Source organism: Brugia malayi, assembly GCF_000002995.4.
Source record: "Brugia malayi strain FR3 genome assembly, contig: Bm_v4_Chr3_scaffold_001, whole genome shotgun sequence".
NCBI classification, from domain to species: domain Eukaryota; kingdom Metazoa; phylum Nematoda; class Chromadorea; order Rhabditida; family Onchocercidae; genus Brugia; species Brugia malayi.
In genome coordinates, this window is record NW_025062477.1 from 285,377 (window position 1) to 296,666 (window position 11,290).

General features: G+C 34.3%; 2 protein-coding genes across 2 annotated transcripts; one reads left to right on the plus strand and one right to left on the minus strand.

Annotated features, from left to right (window-relative positions):
- Positions 1-482: 482 nt before the first annotated feature.
- Positions 483-3,357, minus strand: Bm12780 (Uncharacterized protein; the record flags this gene model as incomplete). The annotated part of the gene is made up of 6 exons (XM_001897489.2): positions 483-660; positions 1,157-1,920; positions 2,194-2,557; positions 2,757-2,815; positions 2,905-3,092; positions 3,342-3,357. The coding sequence occupies 6 exons, from the start codon at positions 3,355-3,357 to the stop codon at positions 483-485; spliced, it is 1,569 nt and encodes a 522-aa protein (XP_001897524.2).
- Positions 3,358-6,066: 2,709 nt separating this feature from the next.
- On the plus strand, positions 6,067-10,675 carry Bma-abtm-1 (ABC transporter, putative; the record flags this gene model as incomplete). The annotated part of the gene is made up of 14 exons (XM_043079574.1): positions 6,067-6,138; positions 6,247-6,369; positions 6,658-6,786; positions 6,911-7,049; positions 7,253-7,521; positions 7,604-7,780; positions 7,871-8,045; positions 8,371-8,528; positions 8,722-8,856; positions 9,037-9,195; positions 9,316-9,387; positions 9,457-9,616; positions 10,076-10,233; positions 10,481-10,675. The coding sequence occupies 14 exons, from the start codon at positions 6,067-6,069 to the stop codon at positions 10,673-10,675; spliced, it is 2,121 nt and encodes a 706-aa protein (XP_042935508.1).
- Between the last annotated feature and the right edge of the window lie 615 nt (positions 10,676-11,290).

The following is an 11,290-nucleotide window of genomic DNA, read 5'->3' on the forward strand; positions in this document are numbered from 1 at the left end:
AGTAGCAAAAAAAAAAAAAAAAAAATGGTTCTGTCAGTTGTCTATGAATGAAACTTCCCCAGAAACTTGGAAAAATGTACAAAATTCATTCAAAATCTGATACCTCACAAAAGAAACTTGTACTGATTTTTTATTGCAGAAATACAGGAAATTAGAGGGTCAATCAAAAATCTACAGCACTTTAAATCGCTAATATCACGACATTACTGTAAACTTTACTATATAAACAATAACGCTGCAAGAAGGTTCATAAATGAGGAAACATCTACAAATCAAACCAAATATTACAAAAATACAAATAAAGTCTACAGCAAACTGGATGACGGAATTGTAAGGTAAAATGAAACGCGTAAGGAGATATCTTTAGAATCGTGACATATAAAGCAAATCAGTAGAAGACGCATATGCCTTGCAGTATTACCATTCCCACAAAATAAGTGAAGAAGGGTCATAACAAAAGCAATTGAAATAAATCAAAAATTTCACAAGATATAATCCGTTGACAAGATTCCATATGGCTTCAGACTTTTAACAATTTCATTCATTTCCATATCAGGATCGTAAGCAATTTCTGTTTCTCCTTCCAAATTTTCAATTAAATGTACTTTATCCGACGAGTAAACCATGATTTCACCATCTGCATTGCATGGCATATAGCACCTAAAATAAAATTTGAAATTTTTTCAAGTCTTAAAATTGAATTTCAACGGAACAATGTCTATGGGAAATCCACATCGTAATGTCAGCAGTCCCTTATCTCTAACATTTTATTATTCACTCATTACACATGTTTTTTTAAGCATTGCTAATATATCCTCATCACTTTGATCAAATATGTACTAAAATTATATAATTAACGATAATGAACCTTTATTTCTGGAGAGCCTTCTTTAATAAATGAAGCCTCCAAAAAAAAAAAAAAACGGATTTTTATCGTTCAAAACTATTTAATTATAATCTATCATAGAAAAGAAATCTTGAAATTGATTTAGTAAGATTACTAGTAGAAATACTGAAATTTCATGAAAATTAAAAAAGCAAAAAGAAAGATGGCACGAAATGCAAAGCAAAGACCGAAGAAAAAAAAGGTGGAGATCACAAAAGAAAATGTAGACAAGTAACAACAAAAGATGAAAATATAAATGATTGAACTTACCAGCTATTAAATTCTTCGTCTAATTCCGATGTAGAACCTCTCGCTGGCTTGACACGTTTAAAATTCGCACTGGAACGAATTTCGTCTATTAAATTCTGTGAAATTCGTCGTCTTTCTTCTTTTGTAGTGTAATCAACTAAGTCGAGTAACGGTTTATTATGGACATATTCGTGAACCAATGATGCATCCTCATTTACACATTCTCTAGTTTCCATAGATTCTTGAGATTCTTCCAACTCATTGTTCTCTATTCTAACTTTCTTCATTGACGGCTCTTCACTATGAGTTGCTGGTAAGAGATGAAGCTCATCAGTTTCTTGTTCATTTACAGTGGTCTCGTGTAAATGTTTCTGTTCCAATTCATCACCTCCTTTCCATACATTATGTAAATCGCTTTTCAAGTTCTCTTCTTTTGCACTAACAGTCCAATTATCATCGAGTTCAACACCTTCAGCCGCAGCCTCCAATTCTTCGACTGGTACGGGCTCATAGCCTTCAGGTATTTCTTCACTCTCAAATACAACATATTGACCATCGGTATCTTCGCCATATGTATATAATACAGGACCATTCACTTCATCCGGATGACGTTGTCCACGACGAAGTGAACCGTCTGCTGACAAACTTTTCGCACGATCGATTCTACCCAAACGATTTTGTCGAAAGTATGATTTACGTACGCGACTCCACGATGGATAAATTTTCGGTAATTTATTACTTGAAGAACCTTCCGTGGACGCAAGATCGATTGCTCGATAAAAACCCTGAAAATTTTCAGTTTAGAATTTTTTTTTTACTTTCAAGAATAATGCTATAATCACAATTACTTATTAGGAATAATGTCACTGTTATGAACCGATTCTTTTTCTGCAAATAAAAAAATTGCCAAAGAATCTTGCAGTTTTTTCCGAAGTCATTTTTTTTTAGAAATGGTTTTTCATAAAATTCAACCATATTATATAAAGCATATCGAAGGATACTTAATACAGCTGTCTTTAGAGAAACAGTTGTTTTGATTAGGACAGAATCATAGATACTTCTGCGTATGCTGCTTTAGGCGTTTTAAGACCAATGCGTATGTCTTTCCGATTTGCCCGATCCAAACTGGTTGTGGTTGCTTCGATTCGTTTAGTTGGTTTGCAGTCGGGATGATGTCGATGATGTTTAGTACCCACAATACGCCCATTTTCCATAATCAGGTATGCTTGCGGTGCACTCTTATCATTTCGCCGAAATTTGAGGCATTGATTGCACCGATAGTAACGTTTCCTACCATCGCCTGCAACTCGAACCAATGCATACTGGCGGACATTTTCATCGTCAATCGGAACTGTGACGATTGTTTCATTCAAATTTCTCGATAATGAGTAACTGTACGTGTATGCTTCTTCATCGTCAAGTCTGAAATGTTACATATTTTCGTATCTACAATTTTGACCTGATTTTTTTTCAGAAACAAAAAAAATCTGTGACACCAGTTTACCACCGAATATTTAATTCGTTGAATTCATTCAGAAGCACTGCGAAGGAATTTAACTTTTTTAAAGAAAAAAGATGAGTCTGTACATTACATTTCCTGAAAGAAAAAGAAATGCCTTACTCGTCTGCTCCAGCCCGCCGCTGATGATAACCTCGTTTACGACGTATCTTAACATTAACCTAAAATAGAAGAAATATATCGTCACATATAAGAAATGTATTATAGCCTTTCTTCTTGTTATTACTAATTACATAATAGAACAACACACCTTCCCCTTCAGTCGTCTAGCAAGGGTCGATTTTGAAATAATCAAACCAGCTTCGTCTTTCAACAGTTGGCTTAAATCAATCAGTGAAGTTATCTTCCCCTCCAAATAATCTTCAATTAGTCGTACGGCCACACTATCTTCTCCAAATCCGTCATCCAAAGCTGTCTCCTTTCCTTGATTAGTATCATCTATAAGAAAAATGATATTTAAGCTCCATCTAAGAATGTGTAAAATAATATTTAAGGTGAACATTTTAAACTCATTCATCAGCGCAATGCTCACTTGAATTTCAGCTTTATTATGGATTTAATTCAATAAATTGATTAAAACAGCTCCGAATGAAAGATAACTAAATGCTGGGCTTTATTCAATAAGAAGTACATCTGAAGTACGACTTTCGTCTAATTAAAAATTCTAATTTGATTAAAAAAGCAAACTTCCACTGGATGACATTTTGTGGCATTACTTGCTTCCACTTCAAACACCACCAAATTTCGTTTGTTTATAATCTGAAAGAAATAAAATTTCGTGAAACTTATTCTTGTTGTCAGTGGGCAAAACGTTCCGATGATGCAAAAAAACGAGTATTCATACAAATGAATAAAAAATAAATGGATATAAACGTCTACAAATGCATCATCTAACAATGTATTAAAATGAAGATAAAAGATAACAGCATTTCGAAATGAAAATAACACATACCATTCTTACAGTCTGGTGCAATATGCTAACGAGAACATTTCCAAATTCTGGATTCAGCTAAGATATTTTTGTCCCGTCCCAGGCACAAGGGAAATCCAGTTGCAAAGAGGGAATGCTCACAAAAAAATTCATGCCGTATGAAAACCTCGATATCCCGGTAATCCGGGAAATGAAAGAGCCACACACGCAACGAATCTATCCCATCGAAAATAGGAAGAAAATGCTAATCAAAAGTAATCAGCTCTAACTCGTTTGTTCCCGATCAATTAATTTCAAACCTAACTCCCAAACTATTCTTTCACTCAATTTATGACAACTGCTTTGTACCGAATATCCCTTTCACTAGTATCTTCCTACTGTTACTAACAGCAGATCTTGCCATCTCTATTGATTTCACGTGACTATTAATACTTTTTTAAATGTTTAACATACTGAAAAATCAGGAATTTTCATTAAGGCTACAAATATGTATGAATGCCTAAACTCACCAGATGAAAAAATAACAACATTTTAAATTGGTTGGGTCTATGGTAATTCTATTTGTTTTCGTTAGTATTATCCCAAATGCTTTAATGCTGAAACGGCGATTATTAACACATACTTTCATATCTGATGTTATTTTAGTACGATGATCTAGCAGTATTAACATTTCAGAAGAGACCACCACGATTTTATGTAACGCCTAGTTCTCGTGTTTTCGGGGACTACTTTTATCCTCTGATACGATCAGAAATCCTCAGTATTTTAAAATTTCACAGTGTTTTAGTTTAAATACCGCTAGGCTACACTTCTTCATAAGGATATTGCCGCAAGTGCTGTAACCTTAGACGAGTGACAACGATGGCTACAGCAATCGTTGTCCATTCAATAAAGTCAGGTGAATAAATGTCACACACACACACACACACTGATCAGAACAGACTAAATCACTCGGGTCGCAACACTTCTGATCATTTAGCCATAATGACCAGCATCCACTAGAAATATAAAGGTTTCTGATCTACCTCGACACGCCTCACGTAAATTTTACAAATGAGTTATGTGTATATCTTAAGTGAAATCTTGGGATAATCACCGCTGCGTTGTGCGTAAGTCTCCAAAGTGATTACACGTCAATGACTACAAACAAAAGAGACAAAATGTCAACTTTACTCTCAGAATACCAAAGCGTTAATTCTCAAATTGTTTGCTGTTAGATTTGCGGCAGTATCATTTCTGTACATAAAGAAGATAAGATAGCACATACCGCCCTGTAATGCTTATACTGTCAAAGGCGACACGTACGACACGTGACGGTCCCTCCACTTTTCACTATGGTACTAGACCGACCTAATTTCACACCGCGTCATTTATGAAATTGGCCACGAACCAAACACGCACCAATAAAGAAAGAAATGAGAAGACGAAACAACCAATGAAAATTTCTTGTCTCTCTCTTTTTCTTTCTTCTGTTCTCTTGTCGGATGACTGTGAAGTAGAGGAAGGATGAGAGAAGTGAGCAGAGAGAGAACAGGGAGAGAGGGGAGAATGAAAGAAAACAAGTGTAAGAAAAACGAACGAACTAGAAGAGAATGAAGAGAAAAGATCAAAAGAAAATCGATAACAGGAATAACTACGGGAAGTCAGACACCGAGAGAAGTGAGGAATCAATTGTAGCTTTGGCCACTATCGCTACAATGCCCATCTGCAGCATTTCGCTACAAATGGGTGGTGCCTAATAGGGGCGGGGTCTTACTTCACTTCTCTGCTCTCGTTGTTATTCACGTCAACGTGCAAACGTATATCTCATAGCGTGTGAGTGTCTCTTAGGTATGTTTGTATGACACGTGCCCAGCATCCACGTACGCTCAGATAACGTTGTAAAGAGATTCTCGTGATGCGATGCAGATATTAGATGCAAATTAACTGCACATATGGCACTCTTTTCCTTCCAGTTACAATCTACTACAGCTCTTCCTTCCCTTATCTTGCCCTAACACATAATTTCATGGACTTGCAGCTCTGGCCACTTTCTAAAATGTAGGGCATTTCACGGAATTGTATCAACTTGATCAATTAATTTGTAATCGGTAATGGTTCATTTATCCAGAATGTACCTCACAGACACTTTACTTGCCAATTTTTTATTAAAAAATGAATCTCTTATTTGTAAAGTACTTCTTCTTCCATGTTTCAATACATCCTTTTAACTTTTAAATCAATCCGTGTATGAATATATGATTTTTTCCACTGAGTTTCACTGAGTTTCTTAACTCATGAAATTCAAGCATTTAATTTTGTGATTTGTTTACTACTTGCCATCGCATCATATGTTTTGAATATGGATGTTTTTGCGCTTGATGCGCATGAATTTTCCAGTACGTTTGTCTATGAACATTTAAAGATTGGTGAGTTAAAGTTTTCTTTCAGGTAGGTAAGCTTTTCCACGGGTTTTGGTAATGCGAAATATCTTACAACATTATGAATTACTTTCTCCGTACAATGCTTCAAAAGCAATTTCAATTGTCGAATCGGCAAACGAAGCTTGTTTATGTTAGTTTTTAAAACATTTCGTTTAGACAAATGATTAGTCCCATGAAATGCCAAGCTATGTTTTTATTCACATATTTGGTTACTGCTAGTCATTAAATATTTTTACAGCGCAATTTTTTATCCGCATCAAAAAAGAATCCGAAGACATCAAGAACTACATTATGGAAACGCATAACTGGACAGATTCGGAACTGCTTCCATCCCGGTGCAAGCAGTCTAGTACCGATGGCGGTGAGTCTTATGGTTGCCATCTTAAATGATCTAAAAGTAAGTAACTGGGGTGGGAAAACTGCTTCTGATTAATGAGAGAAATTTGAGTCGAAAAATCCTAACTCAGTTCTTTATAGAAGTTGAAACTTCATTTCTGTAATTTACAATGTTGAAAACCTATAGACATACTGTACTTGATTTTTATATGCTAGACATGTAAAAGTCTGCTGTGATGTTAGGGTCGGAATACATTACCGATTTACCGAAATTATTTGTCGATTTACCGAAAGTACTTACCAATTTGTGCAGTTTCCCCTTGGCAAACAAATATCGACAGCAGAATTGGTGAGGACAATGTTGCGCTCTGTTTGGCCAAAAGGGAATTGGAAAATCCGACGACTCTATATGTATTCCATGGCTCTCCTTGTTGTGGCGAAGGTAAGTTGAAACATCCTAACTGGTCTTTTTATTTTCCCTCTTACGAAACCGATTAGTTTGGATTTAAAAATTTGCATTTTTAATTCATGATTAACCAGCAATTTTTATTCATCCATTTCTGCAGGTGCTGAACGTTTATGTACCATTTCTACTGAAGAATATAATTAATTATTACAACGAACAAGTACCGATTAGTCTTCAGCTGTCAGCTGATAGTTATAGTAGCATGTTTGGAATTGCGGCATTCTCAGTTATTATAACTTGTATGTCTTTTGTGCAATATTCTTGTAATTATTCAGGGATTTTTTTCTAATTGTAAAAATTATGAGATTATTTAGACCATTTGATAAAGTGCAGGATTTTTTGAGTTTTTGGATGATCAGGTTGGAGATATATTCAAATGAATTTTTTTACACATATTGTTAATGTAATCATCTATTAATACTATCATCAATACTTGTTGCAGATGGTGCAGCACGTAGTGGTTCAGCTTTATTTAATGAACTTCGGAACGCAGTATTTGCACGTGTTGCACAGTACAGTATTCGTAACATTGCACGGCAAATTTTTCTTCACTTGCATTCGTTAGATTTGTCCTTTCATCTAAGTCGACAAACAGGTGGTATATCAAAAGCGATAGACCGTGGTACTAGGGGTATGGCATTCGTACAAAGTGCACTGGTCTTTAATGTGGTGCCTACAGCAATTGAAGTAGGCATGGTTTCAGGATTGCTGGTGAGATCTATTGAAAATTTCAAAATTCGTTAACATTTTCGTGTTGTCATTACTTTCTTAACATCTGCAACCCTTGTTCCAGTACGTCAGTTGCGGTCCATCGTTTACATTTGCAACATTAGGCTGTCTTTCAATTTATACTATTGCGACGCTAGGAATCACCAAATGGAGGACTAAATTTCGGCATCAGATGAACCAGGCTGATAACGATGCGAACAATCGTGCTATTGACTCATTAATTAATTATGAAACTGTGAAGGTAATTACAAGTTTGTGCTAAATTTTATGAGAAGCAGCAAGCGAATTTTCATCTAAGGATTAGTAGAATAAAATACTTCAATTATTTTAGTATTTCAACAATGAAAGTTTTGAAGCGGATCGGTATGATTTTTTCCTGAAGAAGTATGAAGTAGCAGCACTGAAGACGAGTACATCGTTAGCACTTCTGAATTTTGCACAAAATGCAATATTTAGCGGTGGTCTTGTAGTTGTCATGTGTTTAGCAGCAGCAGAAATTCAGAAAGGTACTACTGTTTCAAAAAATTTTCATGATTTAAGGTAAATCAAATTTGATTGTTTTTATGATAACTTTATTATAATGCTATTTGTAATATTTATCGCGATCGAGTATTATACTAGACTGATAATACGTCATATAGAAAATATATTTTTATGTATCAAAATCAAAAGCCAACCGTGCAGCAGCAGTGAATAGTGTCTTTTTTTTAATAATGACTTCACATATTTAAACAAACGTGTTAGGAAGTGAACTAGAAATATGATGGGAGCTGAATGATTTCATTGTTTTTCCTTACTTTTAAAACTTTCGAATTAGTGAAGAAATTCCAGGCAAAATGAATGTTGGCGATCTTGTCCTTGCAAATACATTGTTATTTCAATTGTCAGTACCATTAAATTTCCTTGGTTCAGTGTATCGGGAAATAAAACAAGGATTGGTGGATATGCAGTTAATGTTTTCATTACTATGCTTAAAAAGCAATATAACTGTAAGTTTGTGTGAAAGCACATGTTGTTATTTCTTTAAAATGTATGTTATTGATTTGTCTTACCAGATTAAAGGAAACACGGATTTTTTGTTTCGTTTGCGATCCTTCCTTAAATCTTAAGTTTGGTGATGATACAAATCTTAGAATTACAACAATCGTTTGAATTTCGAATTGATGGAATACTGCATTTTAGGAGAAACCAAATGCTCCAACTTTGAATGTTCATATGCGAAATTCGTCTATATCGTTTAAAAATGTTACATTTGGCTATCTACCGGGGCAGTACATATTAAAAGGCTTAAATTTGGATATTCCTTCTGGTAAAAAGGTATCATCTGAGCAGGATTCGATTTTTTTAAGCATAAACATCACATACATAGATGACTGACGACCGGAATGTTATTATTTGCTTAAGAAGAGATAAGCGAACGAAATAAATATGATTACATAATAAAGACTTGCCATATCCATATCAAGTTATTTATTTGCCTACCAATTTTTTTTACAGGTAGCTATAGTAGGCAGCAGCGGAAGCGGTAAATCGACAATTGTTCGACTTTTATACCGTTTATTTGATCCGCAAGATGGCGAAATTTGTATCAACGGTCAAAAAATTTGTGACGTCAAACTTGAAAGTCTGCGAAAAATGATTTCTGTTGTACCTCAGGTCAAACTTTGTTCTTTTTTTATAATAACAAAGAAAGAACATTGAAAAACGATGTGCTTACAGTTTTTATCAAATTTTCCTGATGTTTTTCTGATGATTGAAGAATTTTGAAAATTTCAGGATTCAGTTCTTTTCCATGATACTGTATATTACAACATACATTACGGAAATCCAACTGCGTCTAAAGAAGAGGTAGATTACTTTTTTTCTCTGGCTTCAGCAACCGAAATTCGGTGGTGGTTTATCTCCTACTATTTTCAGGTTCTCTCTGTTTCGAGACTGGCAAATTTGCATGATTCGGTGATTCGATTCAAAAATGGCTACGATACAGTTGTTGGCGAAAGAGGTTTAAAATTAAGTGGAGGTGAAAAACAGCGAGTTGCAATTGCTCGGGCATTGTTAAAAAATGCTCCTATTATAGGTGATAATTCAAGTTAAAAAAATTAATATATAAACTCACATTTGCCATCTTCCAATACAGGTCTGTTAAGTTCAACTTTATTAAGTATAAAGATGATGGTAGAGCCTTTAAAGATCAAATTAAAATTTTATAATGCAAAATTAGACTTTAAATGAAGCATTAGGTTTGATTTTTATTAGTCTTAGTTTTTTTTTTATAAAACTCACATTGTAACCAATTTAGTGTAGAATTTTAATACATAATACATAAAAAGTATAATTTAATACATAAAAGTATAATTTTCTCAATTCTTTAGCGCAACTTCAGTTTCGTAGACCATTTTTTGGGGCTTGTTTTTTGAGGAGCAGATTAGTTGATTTGAGTATTTTATCGATTATCATATTTTGAATATATAACTTTGATCTACTCACAAGTCCAATCCTTATCGGTTTTTGTATGATCACATGACGGGAATTGCAGTGTATGATGAAGCAACTTCATCGTTGGATGCTTTAACGGAAGAAAATATTATGAGTTCTATGCGAAATGCCGTGCAGCAGCGCACATCATTGTTCATTGCACATCGTTTAGCTACGATTATCGACGCTGATATCATCTATGTGCTGGAAAATGGAAAAGTAATCTTTATTTTATGGAATTTAATTACAAACTGGTTTTCCAGAGTTTAATTTGGAAGACCACAGTAGTGATTTTCCATGTACTCATTAAACCAAACCAATGTATGATTTTTCTCAAAATTATATCAACTAAATAGTTTTGTTATTAAGCGTCGAGATGTGGTAAAAGAATTTTTAAGTATTTTAATTTTAAATCAATGCAAAAATTATTCGAGTATTCCTGGACAGAAACAGGAATTTATTTTAGGTTGCTGAAAGTGGATCTCACTTCGAACTACTTGCAAAACCTGCTAGCCGTTATTCTGAGCTCTGGAAATCACAACACAAATATTCAAAACAACTAACCTCTCATAATCAGGGACCAGAACATTTGCATCTAGGATCTTTCGATAATCATCGTGACGATGGCTGCTGTAGATCGGGTGGCGGTTGTAAACGTTGAGATATTTAGAAAGAGCTAGTGGCTAGTTGATTTTTCTTCGACTTATACGCAGTCGCTTGTATGCAATTATTCTTCCATTTTTTTTGAAGCATTTTTTGAGAAATTTTAGGAGCTGTTGAGGAACTTCAACTAAAATTTCCATAGTTTTTGACTTGACTTTTGTTTTCCATGACTGTTCCGGTTTGATTTCTGGTTTGTGATCACATATACCGTATTAAGTTATTGAAAACGTGAGAAAAAATGATTTTATCATTCTGGCAAAAGATAGATGCTGCGTATTATCATTTGACAATATCAGAAGGAAAGAAAGATGTGTTTGTCGGAAAAAGTGACTCGTTTGCAGACTCTAGATGGAGAGACTAACAGATAAGATCAGCAGAAATGATTATATTAAGATTGGAAAAAAGTTTTTTCTTTAGCTTAAATTTTCGTTCATTTTGCTACAACATTCAAGTTTGCATAAGTTTTCGCAGTTGAATTTTAATTTTATTTCCTACTTTTTGTTGTTTCTAGATAAAACTCTAGCGCTTTGCAAAGCATATTAACTTTTTCCGGACATCTTTGTCCTTTTTTGTCTGCTCTTCAATCGTTGTCTAATTTTTTAGAAAAATGATT